We start from the raw sequence: 20,296 nt of genomic DNA, 5'->3' as shown, positions 1-20,296 counted from the left end.
AATATGTCTTCAAAAAACCTTTTTCTTTTATTCTTGTCAATTGAGTTCGTTGACCTTAATTGGTTTATGTGGGCTACATTTAGTAAGATTTGGTCCTTAGATAATTGTTTAGCCTAATAGATCTAGTTGAGTTAGGGTTTTTGCATCCACAGAACACATTCGTACTTTACACTTAGTGGGCCGTTAGCCCTCATGAAGAGGTCCAAGCCTATTATCCCACGTCGACTTAAAGAAGTGTACTGCCCCAATCAATTGCCCTCGTTTTTTTAATAAAGAAAACCTTATTTACGATGCTAGATAATTTCATTGAAAATGATGTCATGAAGTTGAGTGAACTGTGAGATAATGTAATATTAACGATGAGCCAAATTCACCTTTAAATATGAGGCTTCAAAGAAAATCCTGCCCACAGCATTATTACTTTCATGAAAATGTTTGATCGATGCAACCTTTGCAACGCGATGTGTATAATTATAATACAACTACCCGCTAGTCCAATAATTGCTTAATCTGCGTTTCATTGATGGTATGTTTGCATTGTGATTCGAAAGAATTTTTTACTGAATGATTAATTAGAAAATGGAAATATCAATGAATAGCTTATTTCAATTGAAAATGGAAATATCAATGCCGATCTTTTTGAAGCTTTTAAACTCTAGTTAATTTCTATCACACCGTGGCCAACTGGCCATGCAATTAATTTTATCATCTCTACCTTTATTTCTCTTCTATCAATTTTTTTTTAAAAAAAAAGTTAATGCATTGTAATTTGTATTCCACATGAGTAGTTCTAAATTTTTTTACCCCAAAAAATTATGGTAAATAAAAAATTATTTTATAATGATGTGACAATCATCAATTGATTAATAAAATAATACAATTAATTCACTTAAATTTTATAAAAAATTACCCATTACTCAATGAATGACACATCACTTGAGATTAGATTTGGGATAAAAGAAATTTAAGATGTAAACTTTTTACAAGGCAGTTTGATTCTTTTGAGATTCGTCATTTATGAGACCAAGAAGACGAAAGAAAAAAACAAAAAGAGTAAAAAAAACTGTACGAAACAGTAAACATTTTTACATTGTCAGGGAGCAAGTTTGATTTGAACCTGGCAGCAGATACCCTATGCCAAAGCTTGTGCCATTATTGATCGCTGAGATACCTGTTGCTCGTAAAGCTCACGGAAAATATGATATTTTGCATCATGATACTTCTTCACCTTTGGGTCTTTTGATGGGTGTATAACCTGCGCATATTCAAGTATATGTGAAAATAGAAATATATGCCAGGGATATCAACTTTTTGCTTAAAAGAAGCCAACATGAATGACTCTGGGAACATATACAATGAACACCAATTTCGGAAAATGTTCATCTGATATTATTAAGTAATCATGCAGAGGCAATATGGGGCTCAGCACAGGTAATACTATTATGACTAATTACTTTTCATGCTAAAGAAACCTACAGTCCGCAAATGGGAATCAAAGGGCATCGAGTTACATGGACCATCAAGTATTTCTCAAAAGAAAAGTCAAAATCTTAGGGATGATGTTGGTGCGAGATGAGGGTGGAAAATCCATAATTGCTCACAAGATTCCATATATTCCTAACATTGAGCCCCACCAATGAACACAGAAGCAAAAACTTTTTAATGCAATGTATGTTATCATAAGTCTACCAGTGGGGAAATGTCTTAGTTAATTATTGGTAGGAAACGCCATACTGGCTTGCCTCCAGGAACAAAAATGAGTAAAAAAAGCACAGGATCAACTGGCAAATTTTTGCTTCTTTGTCTCTTGTAATATATACTAGATACAAATATGTTAGAAGGTAAAAACCGACTGTCATACATACCTGACCAGCTGCATTCATTGCCTTCATGGCCTCAATGAGACTAGAGTACCTCTTTGCTGCAACGGCACCAAGGATAGCAGCACCCAAGAGCACAGACTCATTTTCACGTGGAAGTATAATAGGGCAACCTGCACCAATTATGAGCAAGAAGGCCACAAGTTTGTCAATTTGTGTCAAAAAATGCCAAAAGGCTTCTATCAACATCCTCTGTAATGCAAAAGATTTTTCACTTCTTGACATAAGAAGAATTTGATTACATACAAACATAGCTAAGCAGGGGTCCTGTTATATGACTTAGATATCATACCAGAACAAGAGTAACCCATAAATTTCGATCATATGTATATACGCACACCGACTTGTGTATTTAACCATCTATCTGTACGTACATGTGTGTTCTAGATATATAAATACAACAGAAGGCCACAAGCAAAGGGAAGGTGGAGACTGAGGAAGACAGGAAGAGATACCAATAATATCTGCATGTTGTTGAAGGAACAAGGGGTTCTTGGCAAGGCCACCGCAGGCAAGTAATGTGTCAATCTGCAAATGACGAAAGAAACATATAATAGATAAGAGTTGCGAAACTGATAAGTCAATAACCAAATAATTATCACTTAAAGTCATAACAGCCCTACATAAAAAAACACATGTACACAAATGAAATTCATTTACGATGGTTGATTGCAAGTTAATTTTGTATCAGAACCTTCTTGACCAAGAATTTTCAGGACCAACTTCCGTTGATTGTCCAAACCAGACATCTTAATTGGCCATCAGAAAGTTAACATATGTAAAAGCATTTTTTTGCTAAGCTATAGAGTGATCTACATGTTTCTTTAGCAAACGCAAGTCAAAAAAATGACCAGAAAAATTAAAGCTCAAACACAAGGCAATGGATTGGGTTGCTGAACAACCTGGATTTCTTTTCAACTAAAGCCATTGTGGGTTATCCCACGTTTGAAATTAATATCTTATAGTGACAAGTTTCTCTTCTGGTAAACTCAAAACTTTCACCTCCGTTTATCCTCATACAAACACAAAATGGAAGGCAGTTCATATGGGTCCTTGTTAATCATAGAAACAAAGAAGAAAAGGGGTCTCACTTGAGCAGCAGGGACGTCAGGCAATGTTACAGACATGATTGTGTAGCAGTTGTGCTGTTACACTAAATAGCTAAAAAGTCAAGTAATTGTGAGGCATGTTTCAGTCTCTTGGCATATGCAAGTTCTTCCAGTTTCAATAACTATTTCTACCACCAAATGTATTAATTAATGGAACAAAAAGAGTTCTGAAAGGCGAGCCAGAAGCATATAGAGTAGAGAAACTTAGTATAGATGATCTGACAGTTCATTTCATAAAAAACTTCTAACTGTTCTAGATTGTGACAAATAGAACACTGAGTGAAAAATATGTTCGCTTACTTTATGACCATGGCCATTGCAGTGCTCCACAATGTGACGTGTACCATAGGCAATGCCCTGTACAGTGGCGAGGTATAAAAGAGCCAGCTGTTTCTCACTTGAATCGAGTGTCATACCACATATTATTCCTTTTGATTTCGGATCAGCAATAGGAGACCTGTGCCATCACAAACTTAGTAGCATACAGTTGCAACACATATTTGGGCACTACCACCTAGAACCGTACATCATGCTTTTAACTATTTACCTGTTTCCATGGAAGTCAGGAAGAACGTGTATATCTTCAGTCAGAGCAGCAACAAAAGGAGAGTTCCTCTCATGCATCATTGATTCTAAAGTGCCGTTCAGAAGTTCAAAGAGGGATACATCTGGAACATATAGGAGGAAAAAAAAAAATTAAAAAAGACTAAGCCAGATATGCATGCAAAGAGAAGCAAAAAAATTTACATCACCCATATATTTAAATGAACTGAGTTCAGATAAAGAGACAAGAGAAAATAAGTATCTGAAAAAATCAGCAACAAATAGCTTACGTCGAGAAGCAGCACGGTTAGCAAGGCTTCGAGAAGCAACATGATTTTCAATTATGTAATCTAACAACGCACCAGTAGCACTCTGCCCGCCTTCTGTTAGCCAGAATTTAGGCACCATTGCTGGAAAACAGAAGCAAAAGGAAGTTTACATTAATATACACTCTCTTAAGACTTGTCTGTGACAGAACTGCAAAGAAACTCCTAGCTCTCCAGAAGGTACTTATATTTGCCTAAAATTTATACAATGAAATTTTAATTTAATTTGGTCAATGAACTATCCTTAAAATCAAGGTGACCCAAGCTTTGATCCATGGCAAAGTGAAACTTATGGTATGATATTTCATGTTAATTCGAGTTGGAAAAAGAATTGAAATAAGTTGCAAAGAAGCCTTTCAAAATTCTAAAAACAAAAAGATATATATACAGAAAATTCATGTAGGCAAGAGTTTGCGCACAAGAAAGCTCCAAATCCTCACATAAACTTTCTGAACAGAAGACTGAGAGAAAATTTATCGATGTACCTGACCAAAATGGCCCCCACACTCCAGGAATAAACAACTTGTTCCGTGATACAGCCATATGGCAAGTAGAAGTGCCACAGACTAACACCATACGGTGGCATATAGCTTCCTCTTCATTCTCTGAACATATATAATATTTGCAAGATTGAACAGAATGTAATCAAGTTGCAACTGGTACGAGGAAAAAGTTTATCTAGTCAGCAATAACCTTTGGCTTCAGAAACTGACTCAGGCACACTTTCCATTACTCCCACACCTCCAGCATGAGCATCAATCAGCGAAGTCCCAACAGGAGTTCCAGGTACCAGCCCGAGTTCCTGCAATAAGATAATTTTCTGAAGAGAATAATACTAGCCACTACATATTACAATAGAGAAAGAAACACCCCCTAAAGCCCATTGAAAAGGATGTGTATTTGCACATTCTATCTAAATAAATGTGTTTGCTTTGTCAGTGGACCTCAAGGGCGCGATCAATTTGAAATCTTCAGTACAAAATTTCTTGCCTTTGCAGCAGCAGGAGTAAGGCCAGAACCCAACGGATGGCCAGGGAAAGCTACACTCCGTCCTGTTGACACATAATTATGTCAAATTAAAATAGCAAACATTGGCAAATGCGCTTGTACAATACACCACCAAATGAGTTTTCAACTCACTATTTTTATCATTTCATAGGAACATTTAGAATATTGTTTGTGGCAAATAAAGCCTCTCAAATACATTACAAACTGCAAATACATTGTAAGGCTTATGGAGTGTCAGATCAACCTTATAGAGAGCATAGAGGCATATATAAAGAATACATAATTCTAGTGTAATCAGGTGAGAAAATTACTGATCCATCAATGAATCAAATGAGAAAGAAACAGCCTTTATAAATCAAACATTACAAGAATGTAGTTCTGGCATTCTGATAATTGCAGCTTGATCTGGGTTTCTTAAGTTACCAAACGAAATAAAATTTCTCTAACTTAGAAATGACAAAATAGCTTTTAGATATTGAACAGCAAAGAACTTAAATTTTGATCATTAATTGTCCATGCATGCAGCTTATGTCCGCATTAATACAGAAAGAACTAAACAAAAGAAATATACAAACATACCAATCTTCGCATGATGCCCATCTATGAGATCACCCAAGCCAATCTCCTCCCAGAATTCGTCATCCCACCCACAAGCTTCCATGTCTCGAAAACCTTTCTCATTCATCTGTTGCATATGTGCATGACCAAGGTAAGTCCATTTGCACACTGTGGTGCATAGACTTCGGGTGTCATCTCCTGTTGCCCTGGAATGCACAAAATAAGGACAAGTTCATTTAATAAAAACACAATAAACAATTGACTTAATGGAAAAGAATGACGTCTAGTCATAAAAAAGATTATAATAATTCAGGACTAGCAGGTCCAAGTACCTATACGACAACCAATCACTCAAGTCCATCCACCTAAATACCATCGACCAAGATTCTCGCAAATTTTCTTTCACCCATAAAAGCTGCCGCACAAAAAATTAAAAATCGAAAATCAGACATGTTAAACACCCCCACCAGAAACAAAAGGAATTAAAAAAGAAAAGAAAACGAATCATTCGTTCAACTCAAAGTTGAGACATGAGGGAAATAACCCGTTAAGTGCAAGTAACCACCATGATCAGAAACAATAAAATTGCACAAGTATCGCAGAACATAAAATTATATCTTAACCAGCATTATGTATTTGGAGCTTGTAATGGCTTTCGATTTCATATAACTTGACAACTTGAACCAAGAATCCAAGGAAAACCCATAGCCTCAGGATAAAAATTAAAAGCAATCATCACCTAATGCCCTAATATTTTTCTTCCAACAAAATCAGAACGCAACACCCTAGCAACTACCCAGTCCAATCAAACTAAACTCACATCAGTTCCTCAAAAAAAAATTGAAATTTACAATTATAAAGTCAAGTTTTTCATCCTCGATTCACTCCCACAAATTTCTATATAAGCCAAGTTTGCCTGGTTAAAGTGTGCTTTTAACAGAAAGATGATGCTTTTAACAAAGCAAATCCCTAATTAAAGGTCTCAAACGTGTAAATTGCACCAAGAAAACTCACAAGTCAATTAAAGTGCGAAATACGTAAAACTCTAATGAAGCTCACCCCACCCCAGCAACCCCCCCCCCCCCCTCTCTTCCAGAACAGCCACGCAAAAATTAAAAATAAAATAAAATAATAATAATAAAAACGAACAAATACACAACAAAAATAAAAGAGGAATCATTCATTTACTGTGCATAAATGGCCATTTCAGAAAGACGGAAAATCAAATTGAGTGCCTCGAATCAACCATAACTCACTATCAAATTGAGTAAAACAGAAGGATAAATAGCTTATTGTTTTCTGATTCCTTTATATTCTCGTGCCATGCCATGTGTCTTAGATGGATAGAACAGCCGCTCAGATACCTTTGGTGGCTGCATCTCAGGGGAAACAGCTCCACCACAGTATTGTAACACTGGTGAATTGCGAGAATTGATCTTCTCAGCTTGCTTTACAGCTCTATGGTCCATCCACACGATAATGTTTCTCCTAGAATCACCATTCCAAGAAACTGAAACTGGAGAGCCATCAGCATCCACTGCAACTGCAAAGAAACCATTTTATCCAAATTGTGAAATCATAGTAGGCGTCATTTCTCATAACATCCAAAATAAAGTGTTTTGTCACAGTATTCTTGAAGAATTAGTCACGAACCAAGCGAACAAGTGGCTGCAAAACCCACGCCCTTTACTTCTTCCCCGTCAACATTTGCAAGAGAGCAAGCTGAATCAACAGCAGCACAGATTGCATGCCAAATATCCGTTGATGATTGCTGATTTTGAAATTAAAGATGAAAACAAAAAGTATTATTAGACCAAGCATTTCAACATTTACAGTTGTGAATTAAAGTCATACTGTCCTCCACATTTTTCTTCGATTTTTTTCCTACCCAATAGCACTTCAATCGTTTCAAGAACTTCCTTTGATGCACTTACAACACATCAGAAATTATTAGGAAGTTAAAGATGATCTGTGCACCTAACTTCTCGTGCATGTAGTAAGTAATCAATACTAACAAAGTACCTCAATGCAGTCACCCTCTTTCCATATTTGTATTGGGCTACTAGCAGATCCAAGAAGTTTTCCACTCTCATCAAACAAACCTGTATCATCAAGCAGCAAGAACAATCAATAAACTATTACAAAATCTCAGAAGAGTAATATTCATATTGATCTTTCCTAATAGGACATGGACAATTATGTACATAAAACGACTGATAGGAATTCTTCTAGTCTTGAAACTAAAACTATGCTCAAGACTACTATGCTGCTACCTAACTTTAAAACCATGGCAGCTATAAGTGTTCAGTGAACACCTACTTTTACACAGCAGCTAACACTTACCACTCATCCCATCTATATTTAACATCTAGTGATTCCGCCTAACAACAGGCACTAACAACAGCTGTGAGTCAAAAAACATACCACCTCAATCCCAAACATATCCTAAGTCCGCTCAAATCAGAATTACGGTGAAGTTAAAGTGTCTGCGTATGTATGTGTGCATGTGTGTAACTGGCACACTTGGTGCTAGCAGTCTTATACGAAATTCTTAATGTTAACACAAGTTTATAAAGAAATTTCAGTTTCTTCGATAAGACAAGGGTCAACTAATTTGTAATCAACCAATGATTTCATTGGTGGAAAAATAAAATAAAATAATAAATATTCAAAGAAGTTTATACATTTTGTTGTCTAATTCTTGTTTCTTACTAGAAACTGTGTTTTATGGTTTCAGGAAATTTAAAAGAAACTGTGTTTTATGGTTTCAGGAAATTTAAAACTATAATCGAGCGATCATTTCATTGACCTGCGCGGGCACTGCCAGTGCCGACGTCGACGCCGAGAAAGACGGAGCGGGAACGAGCGGGAGGTGCGGTGGCGTAGGCCATCTCGAGGAGGCCGCCGGCGGCGTAGGATATGCGGTTGGTGTTATAGATTGGAGAGATAGAAGATCGGTGTTTTTGGTCAAGAAGTGGCGTCGTATCGGCCCACGCTCTTCTTTTATCACCGGACATTTCTCTTTCGTTCCCTCCCTTTTTTATTTTTATATGATTCGAATTATCTTTTCAATTTCAATAATTTCTGTAAATTTTCTTTTTCACTCAGTTGTTTTTTTTTTTCCCCTTCTCCCTTCAGAACAGAAGCACTCAGTTTTGATTTGATTGATAATTTTGGAGTTTCCTTTGGATTTTCCGTTCTGATTTTTGAGTGTTTTTTAATAATTCTGTTTAATGACTGCCAACGGTGATCTATTAATGCATCAGTTTAATTATTATTTTTTAATATTCTAATTACAATAACAAAAATGACACACGCATTCTTAAACTAAAACATTAGCCCTTTTTTTCAATTTGAAAATTTGTGTAGCATTGTGTTTGAAATTACATGATGCCCCGGGAACAATGTGTTCACAATTGTTAATAAGTTGAACAATTGGTCATTTTCAGAGGTCAGACTTGTGGTTCTAATGTATTTGTAAGGGTCTTATTGAGTTATACATTATATAACTTATATCAATCTAAAATTATTTTTTCATATCATTTAATTGTCTCTCGTCGAAAAATTAAGGAATCATAAAAAATTTATTTTTAAGTCAATTATATGTTACAAATAATATAACTTAACAGTTGCCCATTTATAAATATGTTAAATTAATTTAATGTAATTTTGATTTTTTATTTATGCTTTATATAGAGGTGCTTGTGGATAAAAATGGGTAACTTTTTGGACCTCCCCTACAATTTGGTGTTTTGCCACTTTGGTAGAAAGAATCACATTAATTATAGGGGACGTTTTTACACAATTAGCTTGATTGATAGTGCACTGACAAAAAAAAATAAAAAAGATCCCTGACTACATAAGTATCTACGACAACTACAGTTATGTGTAATGATAGTTATCACAAATTGGCGCCAAACACCATAAGAGCACTAAAAAGTCGAAAAACAACTGTGGAAAACAAATCATGGACCGATGGATGTTAAACAAGAGTAAGAAATTCAGTATAGCTGCCTACCCATTGAATACTCGCAGCTGCAGTGGCCATAAATACAGCCATTGTCCAGCTAAAAAAATCACATTACAGCCTCTGCTTCATCTTTCTTCTCGCAATTGCTTCCCTAATCATTCATTCATAAGTAGGGGTGGGCTAATAACTCGACGTGACCCGATCCAACTCAATGTGCAAAAATTCAAGTTTCGGTCGTATGCAGATGGAACCTCCAACTCGATCGCGTGATATTCTTATCCAAACTGATAATTTGATTGGATTTCACAATTTAAAAAATTTGATAAAAAAAAAAAAACCTAATCGATTAACTAAGCACTCAGTTCACACACCACGCACACGCACCCAGTCACCACAGGGTGGCACACGCAGAGCACCGACGTGACCCATATCGACAGACACCATCATCGATGGTCTTATGTGACCTACATGCACACCTAGACCCAGTCACCGATGCAAGTTGTTGCTGTAGCGCAGACCAGGCCACTGCGATGCACTAGTGTGGTCTGCTCCACCTCGATTATAGCTTGCTCCACCTCGACTGCCACCTTGTTAGATCAAAATCCAGTGGCTTTTTTTTCATGGTATATTCTATTAAATCATTAATTTTGAATTTTCATTGTATTATATAATTTGCACGATATGAGATGTGATGTGATATAACTTAAATGGCGTCTAGTATAACTTAAATGAAGTCTAGTATAACTTATTTGTATTATATTCAATGTTACTTTCAATTTGGGTTGGGATTTAAGATGCTGAAGGCAATGTCAGAAGAGGGAATTGCAAAACTGTTTAACAAGTATTTTAGTTCAGATCGAATTACAAATTCAAATTGATTTCGGGTGAATATTTGCCCAACTTGATTAACTCAAAACCTGATCTGAACTCAATCCAAATTCAAATTTACCCACCCCTAATTCACATCTCAATTATGGATTGGACATCAATCCATATCCGATCCATAATTTTACAGATTATAAATTTTTAATCCAATCTAATTCACAGATTAGTTAAATTTAATCCAAATCTATCCATATGTATGTAGAACGGATGCGAATTTTACCCAATTCATATCCAATCTACCATTTTGTCGATTGGTTTGTGGGTTAATTTTTTTTGATTTTGTCCTATCCATGAACTAACTAAATTTAAAAAATTATATAAAAATGATTATACAACCAATCAAATTCAAAATTAAAAAAGATTTACATAAATTAATTGTTTAAATAAAGATAGAAAATGCATTCAAAATTTTAAAATATAACACACCAAAAAGAAAAAATCTCATTTGTTTAAATCAGTACATAAAAATTAATTAATTAGGAAGCTGTATTTGTTTATTTAATTATTTTTTATTTTATATTATTATCGGATAAGATATAATATGGTGTTAATGTAACTATATTTTAACTTATTTATTTATTAGTAAGTACTAATACCATAATTACAAGCTTAGTTTTTTAATTAAATAAATATTTTTTTTGTTGATCCGTAATTTTTTGTGGATTAACATAAGTAAATTCATATCCAATCCACTAATTACAGATTTTTAAATTTTCAATCCAATCCGATCCACCAATCTACGGATCAAATTTTTACGAATCGGATTTTTACGGAGCATATGGATTGAGCGAATCGGATTAGATTATGAACACCCCTACATCTTAAAAGCTCAATAATAAGTAAATTACTTCAATAAGACAATAATATTTATAAAATAATATATAAATAAAGTGCATTTAAAAAAATAAATAGAGAAATATACCCACACCTTACCCACAACTAGTTATATTTTGTAAGAGTGGAGCTATCGTCACCCCTCTAAAACTCTCATAAAACTCCTCTTTCTTAAATTTATAATTTTAATTATAGTTAAATAAATCTAATAAAAATCCTGAATCATCATTATTATCTATATCAATAAAATATTCTCACTAGTTTCCGCTGCCCATAACTTGTAGAGCTACATAAAGAGAATGGCTTTACTTTTTTCCACCGGTACATAGAGAGAATGACTTTACTTTTTCTACTAGTTTTACTTACTTTATAATAATATTTTGTTATCTATTTTCATGAAAAGATAAAATAACATTATGAATTCATTATATTTATCTATCCATCTATCTATCTAAATTTATAAATGTTCCAAATATAGAATTCTAAATTTGTTAAAGTTTGGAAAAGCTATTAAGTCATATGATCTATTAGTGTAATAACATTATAATATTAAAGCATGTGACTTAATAATTTTTTTCGAATTTTAATAAACTCTAGGATCTTGGATATACATATATAATTCATTAAATCATATGACTTAACAATGTGTTTGCATAAAAAAAATAAAAATAACCGCATGAGAGAAAGCCGATATCTATATATATAGTCACTTGAAAGTAAAAAGACACTGAAGGAATTCTAAATTGAAAATTGATTTCAATATCGATCAAGAGCTTCGGATTAAATTTATGAAACAGTTTTGCAATAGAAGAATTTTGTTTATATACGGTTTCTTGAATATATACATACGTACGCACCTACATACAGGGTTATTTGTGGAATTCAATGGGTGTTGTAACAAGTTGTGTGATTTATTTACTCTTTTAATAGGATACTTTGGGGCTCATGGAGAGTTTAAATGGGTGCTAACAGATACAAAACTATCGAGGCCATCATAAGCCCTACAAATGAATGAATTCCAACCGGGCCCATTTAAGATTAGAGTAGGTTTGACGATGCACGTTTATATTGGTAGTTAGCCGCGGAACTGGTCCCCTCCAAAACGTTGTTTTCCCTCCTTTATTAACACATCGCCAAATAAATACCTAACAAGAAAATGTCGCTGACAATTCAAAATTTTTAAACGGTAGCCGTTGCGCATCACTATCTCAATCCTCTCTCTCTCTCTCTCTCACTAGCTTCTCTATCACCATGCTTCGCCTCCGACGCCACCACTACCCGGACCACCACCGTCGTATACTCCTCCGTCTCTTCCACCACTCGACATTTCATCCGCAGCCACTCGATCTCCCGCTCTCTCATCCCACGTTCCAAATTTGGTCCGCCAACACCTCTCTAGGCAAAACCCTAGTCTCCGCTGGCCTCTCCTCTTCTTTCCTCCTCTCCCCTACCTCCTCTGCAAATAAAAAGTTCGTCTATCTCAAACCAATCCAAACCGGGTACCCTCACGACTCCGACTCCCGCTTCCTCTTCACCAAACTCCCCTCCCTCTCCCTCCGCCGCAACTTCCCTTCCTCCCTCATCCTCTCCAATTCAATCCTCTTTTCCTCCTTATTCGCCGCAAAATCTTTCCTCTCCTCTAGGGACCTCCCATTTCAGCCCCAGAAATTCAATTCAGAAATGTACGATTTGAATTTCCGCGAAGAGAATCGAATTTCGGGCGAGGAGGATAGTTCGGTTTCGGAACTGGTTTGTAAGACTTTGTTTGCGTGGGAGGAGGCTGTGTCGCCGCATTTGGCAGCTGAAAGGGAGAGTGGAGGAATCGTAGGAGATTCTAAGGTGATTGAAACTTTGGGAAAATGTTTGAGAGATGGCTTGGAGAGTGAGAGTGAGAGTGAGAGGGGTAAAATGGAGATTTTGTGTATTGTTGAAACTGCTGGTGGAGTTGCCAGTCCTGGACCTTCCGGCTCTCTTCAGTGTGATTTGTATAGGCAAGTGAATTTATGACTTTGAAGTGAATGGTATCAATGCATTGATTAATGGCTCAAAAAGATGATTGTAGGGGTTTATGTTGGCAGGCCTTTCCGGTTGCCTAGTATTCTTGTTGGAGATGGGCGGCTAGGTGGGATTTCTGGCACGATTTCAGCTTATGAGAGTTTAAAGCTTCGAGGTTATGACGTTGTTGCTGTTGTTTTTGAAGACCATGGCCTTGCTAATGAGGTGCCATTGATGTCATATTTGCGAAATAGGTAATTTAGGTTACTTTCCTCTTCCCTGGGACGTGGATCCTATTCCTCTTTTCCATGATAAGATGTATAAATCATTTTGAAATAATTTGGTGCATGTTGTACTCCTGATGATTAATTAGTTATGAGTTTTGTGTGTGCACGCTTGCATACGTGTGACTATGTGAGTGCCTCTGCTACCTGTAAGCTTCTAGCATATATTCTTTTCTTGTTCTCACACAAATGTTACATTAATATATATTTTTTTTTCGCATTTACATATTTGTCTTTTCTCTTTTACAGAGTGCCTGTGCTTGTGCTGCCACCTCTGCCACAAGATTCATCAAATGACCTGATGGAATGGTTTGATGAATCTCACAATGTCTTTGATTCTCTGAAGAACATAATGTTATTGGCTTATTCTGAAAGAATACAGAGACTGTGTGACATGCCAAAAAGGGCAGGGGAGCTCTTCTGGTGGCCGTTTACTCAGCACAAACTTGTACCAGAGGAAGCTGTTACAGTAATTGATTCACGCTGTGGAGAAAACTTTTCCGTCTACCAGGTTATTTACTGAGAGATGCAAATGCATTTCTTATCTTTTAAACTTTATTTCTTTATTTGTTTGTTTAACTTTCCCAATTTTATTATTCCTTGTTACTCCTTTTCGTGTTTATGAGTTTTTTTAATTTGTATCAGCTAAGATATGGGTTAATCTACTGAATCTCATAACATTTAATTCACTTTTCGTGATAATTTACTGTCAAGCTGCCAAATCTTTGTTTGAGATGTTGATTGGGAAATTATGATGTGAAAATGGTATTTATCTGACATGCCTTGGGTCTTTGTTTTAATTTATCTTGCAGGACCAGAAAAATAAATTCATTGGTCAACAGTTTGATGCATGTGCTAGTTGGTGGACTCAAGGACCAGATGCTACCTTACAGGTCATTTTATGCATATATAATATGCACTTTTTGCAAATTTTGGATTGCTATGTTTGATGTTCCATGGGTGATCGATAAATAGATTTAGAAAATATCTCATAATTGTAATTTTTTTTAACCAAAATTTCTCGGCTGCTAGAAATGCTGTTCCTTTACTCTTGATATGTTTTCACTAATGAATTTAGGATGGGTCACTGCCAGAGTGATAGCTCCAAAAAAAAAAAAAAAAAAAAAAAGAACTCCATATAGTTGTGATGACTAAGAAGCGGAAAGAGGGAAAAAGGAGGAGGAAGAAAAGAGAGGAACGAGAGAGACAAAAGAACTAGAGGAGAAGGGATTTCATTACTTTAATAATCAATCTGGGTTCTGAAAGACATAAGTGAAGATTTATATATTTATGAAAGGAGAGAAAAAGAGGAAGCCAAATTTTACTGAGAAAAATGAAACTTGTTCTTCAATACATTTAGAGAAACAATACATAAAAAGTTGGTGAAAATTTAGGCACCTAGAATGTGTCAACTTGGTCTCTGATTTTGAGATGGTTTTTCTTTTGCAACTGAGACAAATTTTCTATTCATCAAGTGAGCACTCTGTGCCAAGCATTCTCTCATTCTTTTTCATCTGTTTAGCCTGATTCCTTAAAGCCGACATAAATTTCAACTTGCTTTTTCTGCTTTGTGGTGATCATGTCTCTGAAAGTTTTCTTAATCTAGCTATATGTTTAGGTGGTTTCAGATTGAGCTTGCAAGAGATATGGGTTATACTGCTGCAAGATTTGGGCACGTCATGTTTCCTGAGAATGTTTATGAGCCAGCCTTAGAATGCGCAGAGCTTTTACTTCAGGGTGTTGGGAAAGGTTAGTAATTTTTCATTCACCATCAATCTGGAGAATCAACTTTATTTAAAATGATGTTATTCCAGTCTATTAAGGCACTTTCATGTAATTTATTAATCCTCATTCAATTCTCTTCTTTAACTATTAATCTCTTTAATTTTAAGGATCAGTCAAAGATATCATCAATGATGGAAGTTGGATTAAAAGTTTTGGTCTTTTGTTGAGAGCATGCTCTTCTTTCTGCTAGTTTCTTTTCTGCACATTTCTCCTGGTTAAGTTCATAAGTGCATTGGTTTTATTCTTCAAGTGATCCTGTGATTGTTTTAGTTTTCCCATTTTAATTTGTTTTCTTTTTAATCGAAGCAAGTGCAGCTTTTGAAATTCTTGCAAGGGTTATATTTCAGAAACTGAGTTACATTTTGTCCCGCACATAGTCTTTAATTAGACTCTGTATAAATATTTGTGCAGGCTGGGCTTCTCGAGCATATTTTTCAGATAATGGATCTACGGCTATTGAAATTGCTCTCAAGATGGCATTTCGGAAATTTTCTTTTGATCATGAAGTTCTTGTAGATTTTCTTGGGAAGGACACTACTGAAAAGTGTATTGAGCTTAAGGTGGTGCTCTTTTTTCCTTTTTACATTTGCCTTTTGACTCCATACCTTGTGCAACATGGTTTAGTAGTAGAAAGCGTGATCTTCTGTGGAGTAATTTTAAGTTGGTGTATCAATTTATTTCAATTAATTTTCTTCCAGGTCCTAGCACTTAAAGGATCATATCATGGTGATACTTTGGGTGCCATGGAAGCTCAAGCACCATCACCTTACACCGGGTTTCTGCAGCAACCATGGTACAGATGTTTTGTCCCTATAAAGATTCAGGAAAATTATCATTTACACATTAAAAATTGTTGACTTTTTGAAGATAAGTCTTCATCTTAATGTTTTATCTCGATTTCAGACTGACAAAAATAATCTACTTATTAATAGATGTTTAAATGTGTTCTGTTTTCATGAGCCTTCAAACTGTAATCATACAGCTTTGTTATCAAGTGGTCATCTGGTAATGTGGGAGCATTGTCTTATTAGTTATCCAAACTTTTGATGTTCTCTGTGGAATCTGCAGTTCTTTTTCTTGAAAGAGATAAATTCATAGAACAATCAATTGAAAGGCAGCCCCTTTCCTGCTTTTGAAATATGTTTGGTTATTTTTTCAAAAAGTGACTTTCGATAATCTACTAAGCACTCAGGTTGAACCTTAGTTGTTTCAAATCTCTTCTACTGTTTCCGATAGCTAATTAGCTATTCCAAATTCACTCATAATCATGATGGCTGTCTTATCTGGGAATTTAAATCTCCATTGCCATAAATTTCATCTGATCTCTTTTGATATTACTTGATGAATTAATTATGGATTATGGATTTCTGAACTTATACAGGTACTCTGGAAGAGGCCTTTTTCTGGACCCTCCTACAGTTTTCATGTACAACAGCAAATGGATTCTTTCCTTACCTGAATGGCTGTATTCCAAAATTGTAGAACATAAAGACATAAGTAAGTGGACTTATTCTCCTCCCTATCTTCCTCTTTGGTTCCCCTGTCCACAATCTACTGTTATTCTCTACCGCACTTAAAGGTATCATCTTCTGACATGTATTGCATTTGTTTGAAATCCCACAGCCTTTTGCTCTCGTGATGAAATTTTTTACGAGGAAAGGGACAGTTCAGACCTTGCTTCAATTTATTCATCATACATATCACAGAATTTATTGCAAAATCCAGGATTAAAAGTATCTGGTTGTATTGGAGCTTTGATAATAGAACCAGGCAAGTTAAACATTATATCACACTATGGTGTTTCATTTTCCACTGCTTCTAAAGTTTAATTTTAATTCTTATGGTGATAGACATAAGTGGTATGCTTAAACTGTGTTGTATTTAAGGCCGATAGATGGCATATTATATTCAAATATTTGAACATAAATTAGTGAATGAGGAGCACAAGTCTGACCCTTAAGCCCCTCCTATTTGAATCCCTATCCACAAATTAATTGCTTTCCTTAGGTAATTGCTTTCAATTCAGTTTTATTATATAATTTAGTGGTTGGACACTGTTCAACAGTTGTACATGCTGCTGGAGGAATGCACATGGTTGATCCGCTTTTTCAGCGGATACTTGTCAAAGAATGTCAGAATCGTAAAATTCCAGTTATCTTTGATGAAGTTTTTACAGGTTTCTGGCGATTGGGAGTAGAGGTCTGTTGCTGTTGATTGCATGTCATGACTCATTCTCATTCATTGTGCTTCTTCTCTTTCTTGTCTACGTAATTAGATAATGATAAGATTGCTGGATGCTTTTTATTCTTTACAGACTACAGCAGATCTACTTGGTTGTGTACCAGATATAGCATGCTATGGGAAGCTATTGACTGGTGGGGTTATACCTTTGGCTGCCACACTGGCCACAAATGCCGTTTTTGATTCATTTGTAGGAGATTCAAAGGTAGTATATTCTGTTGATTGATTTGTATGAAAGATGAAAAATAGGACAATATTTAACACTGGTCTTCCTTTTTTTTCTCAGAAAAGAGAATGAAAATCAAGTTTTGGGAGTTAAATGTGGGAGGAGTTGTCATTTAACTCAGTCTTAATATCAGGCAATTTAAGTGTGTATAATTCATTTTTTTTTTAAATTTTAAGGTTTAAAATTTGATTGATCTTTTAGCCACCTCTGTGATGTTACATTATCAATGTCTGGCTCTTTTTATCATCATCATCATCCTGTTTTGGGTGATGTACATTTAATTTAAAAAGTTTACTGGCTGCACAGTCCATTTCTAGAAGTATTGCAGTTAGGTTGAATGCTGAATCAAGTAATCACAATTTGAAAAAGTTTTAATTGGATATGACTAATATTGGAATATTCTTTTCAAGTTTTTGATGATCTTAACACCGTAAATTGTCAGCAGAAGTTTCGAATTTAATGTCATAATAAATGATATTTGAAAAACAATTCAAGAATGTCCAATTTGCTTCCTTGCTTTGAAACTTGGATATATAATATTGTCCCAGTTTTCAACAAATGATTTTTGGTTTATGTCAGCTGCGCTTTCCAAACAGCACTTTGTTATTTATGATATTTTGCCTATCTTGTTGTCCTCAGACACACCCCCCCCCCCCCAAAAAAAAAAATGGTATATGTAATGCAGTTCATCTATGTGGTTGTTTTTGTAGCTGAAGGCCCTTCTGCATGGGCACTCATATTCTGCACATGCTTTGGGGTGTGCAGCAGCTGCTAAATCCATAAAATGGTTCAAAGATCCTCAGACAAACCATAACATAATTCCTGAACGAAGATTACTTAGGGAAGTAAGTGAAATATTTATTTGTTTCTATTCTTCCTTAGGGAAGTAAGTGAAATATTTATTTGTTTCTATTCTTCCCTTGTTATACTAGTTCTACCATCTTTCACATGCGGCCAACAAAGGCAATTGGTTGTTTTTCCATTTTAGATTACATATTGATAGTCTTGACATAGATGTTCATTTTGGCATGATTAGTTCTATATCGCAAAAGTAGATATCAATCATTGCACGCCAATCTATGTAGTGAAAAATTTAGTCCATGCTGCTACTCTTTTTGATGATAAAGTAAGTGGTTAGTGTGATCTAATGATCTCCTGGGTCGTTTGCATTTAAATGCTTGCAGTTATGGGATTTGGAGCTGATACAACAGATCTCATCACATCGTACTGTCCAAAGAGTGGTTGCATTAGGGACTCTCTGTGCCATAGAGCTACAAGCAGCAGGCTGTAATGCTGGGTATTGTCTCATTGAGTTGTTTTTATATAATTTTCTGACAACTGGAATGCATCCATGATTACTTAACCCTCACTTCATTAACATTCCCCGATCCGAAAGGTAGGTGACATTTTTTTTCCAAGTAGCAACCAGAAATCGGAAGATTACTGCAAATATTTTTGCTTGTTATGCACCTTTTACATGTTACAATCCTATGTTCTGGACCATATTGGTTGATTATTGCTGACAGCGCATCCAGTTAGATTATATAAGCCAAGATTTGCAACCAATATTCAGGAATAATAGGTCATGTTGTTTTGTTGTCCGGTTCCTTTATTACAACTTCTGATTATTGATAAAAGCAGTGTGATATCCATTTATGCTGGTACTAATTCCGTAATCTGGTTGTTAATGTCATCTTTTGAACAATGTTATCTATTTTTCAGGTACGGATCACTATATGCAGCTTCTCTTCTTAAGAAGCTCCGTGAAGATGGTGTTTACATGAGGCCTCTTGGTAATGTTATATACCTCATGTGTGGACCCTGCAGTTCTCCTGAGGTCTGCAGCCAACTACTTCTCAAGCTATACCAAAGACTTGAAGAGTTTGACAAAGTTGAAGAGAAATTGAAGTCTTGCTAGGTAGTAATGATTCTTTACTATAATAATGTCTGGAAGCCATTGGTCTATAGCTTTTTAAATGTCAACTTGATTTTATATGTTTTACAGATCTTTGCATCAAGTGTTTCACTGTACCCGATTCTTGAATCTTGCCACTTCATGGTTTTCAGCTCTGATTTTCTCTGGATCGAAACAACCCTTCCCTATTCTGAACCAAGAGTACGGTCAATTTGCAGTTTTGGCACTATGCATGTTTGCTTTTTGGGAAATAATTTAAGCTTATGATAATTGTGTTGTTGAGAGAAGTACATCTTCATTGATCTATTTTCAACTCTTGAACAAGTTGGTTAGTTGAAAGGTATAAATCAATAAAGCCTGTATAATGGGACTAAAAGCAACTTTTTGCTATTCCATGTCAACAGAGTAAAGGTTAGTTTCAACTTATTATTTTTTTATAAATTTGTCATCTTTAAATCACTTCATTTACTTTTTAAAAATCTTAACTTAAGAAGATAAAAAAAAGTTCATCAATTTATTCTATTTTTTCTTAGGTAACTTAAGGTTATAAAAAGTAAGAAAATAATTTAAAGATAATCAATTTACGATCGTCCTAGTATGAAATTTACTTAAAAAAATAATGATCCAATTTTGACAACAGTTCTCTTGTTAATAGTGTATATGATTGAAATTATTTAACACTTATTTGTGCGGCCGGCTGATTAGTGATTAGTATAATACAGAACATGGCAAAAACA

At 35.2% G+C, this 20,296-nt stretch overlaps 2 protein-coding genes across 5 annotated transcripts; one reads left to right on the top strand and one right to left on the bottom strand.

Moving 5' to 3' along the window:
- Positions 1-977: 977 nt before the first annotated feature.
- Positions 978-8,621, bottom strand: LOC18054162 (FGGY carbohydrate kinase domain-containing protein). Its single transcript, XM_006453363.2, has 15 exons — positions 8,234-8,621; positions 7,447-7,526; positions 7,078-7,195; positions 6,789-6,967; positions 5,757-5,839; positions 5,446-5,630; positions 4,849-4,910; positions 4,552-4,660; positions 4,344-4,463; positions 3,823-3,942; positions 3,537-3,657; positions 3,290-3,446; positions 2,336-2,408; positions 1,866-1,993; positions 978-1,255 (listed from the first exon to the last, which is right to left on the bottom strand). Exons 1-15 carry the CDS (start codon positions 8,439-8,441, stop codon positions 1,133-1,135), a joined length of 1,866 nt encoding a protein of 621 aa, XP_006453426.1. The 5' UTR covers positions 8,442-8,621; the 3' UTR covers positions 978-1,132.
- Positions 8,622-12,258: 3,637 nt separating this feature from the next.
- On the top strand, positions 12,259-19,935 carry LOC18054161 (bifunctional dethiobiotin synthetase/7,8-diamino-pelargonic acid aminotransferase, mitochondrial). Of its 4 annotated transcripts, XM_006453362.2 has the most exons (15): positions 12,259-13,104; positions 13,192-13,362; positions 13,642-13,903; positions 14,205-14,285; positions 15,021-15,141; positions 15,589-15,737; positions 15,876-15,970; positions 16,559-16,674; positions 16,801-16,947; positions 17,243-17,376; positions 17,492-17,623; positions 18,355-18,489; positions 18,829-18,941; positions 19,367-19,562; positions 19,650-19,935. In XM_006453362.2, exons 1-14 carry the CDS (start codon positions 12,365-12,367, stop codon positions 19,560-19,562), a joined length of 2,592 nt encoding a protein of 863 aa, XP_006453425.1. In that variant the 5' UTR covers positions 12,259-12,364; the 3' UTR covers positions 19,650-19,935. The 4 variants fall into 4 exon arrangements, with proteins under 4 accessions (XP_006453425.1, XP_024033861.1, XP_024033862.1 ...); XM_024178093.1 differs by lacking the exon at positions 16,801-16,947 and having other exon boundaries at positions 17,222-17,376; XM_024178094.1 differs by lacking the exon at positions 19,650-19,935 and having other exon boundaries at positions 18,829-19,040; positions 19,367-19,449.
- Positions 19,936-20,296: the final 361 nt, after the last annotated feature.

Source organism: Citrus clementina, unplaced genomic scaffold (genome assembly GCF_000493195.1).
Source record: "Citrus clementina cultivar Clemenules unplaced genomic scaffold, Citrus_clementina_v1.0 scaffold_1, whole genome shotgun sequence".
NCBI lineage: Eukaryota > Viridiplantae > Streptophyta > Magnoliopsida > Sapindales > Rutaceae > Citrus > Citrus x clementina.
The sequence above is the reverse complement of the archived record's forward strand: the minus strand, read 5'-3'. Positions and strand labels throughout refer to the sequence as shown.

Coding starts and splice junctions, on each gene's coding strand:
- LOC18054162 (XM_006453363.2), bottom strand. CDS start 8,441: ATGTCCGGTGATAAAAGAAGAGCGTGGGCCGATACGACGCCACTTCTT. Junction 3,943..4,343: donor GTGGGGGCCATTTTGGTCAG/GTACATCGATAA, acceptor TCTGTTTTCCAG/CAATGGTGCCTAAATTCTGG. Junction 2,409..3,289: donor GCAATGGCCATGGTCATAAA/GTAAGCGAACAT, acceptor CGTCATTTGCAG/ATTGACACATTACTTGCCTG.
- LOC18054161 (XM_006453362.2), top strand. CDS start 12,365: ATGCTTCGCCTCCGACGCCACCACTACCCGGACCACCACCGTCGTATA. Junction 13,363..13,641: donor ATGTCATATTTGCGAAATAG/GTAATTTAGGTT, acceptor TCTCTTTTACAG/AGTGCCTGTGCTTGTGCTGC. Junction 14,286..15,020: donor GACCAGATGCTACCTTACAG/GTCATTTTATGC, acceptor AGGTGGTTTCAG/ATTGAGCTTGCAAGAGATAT.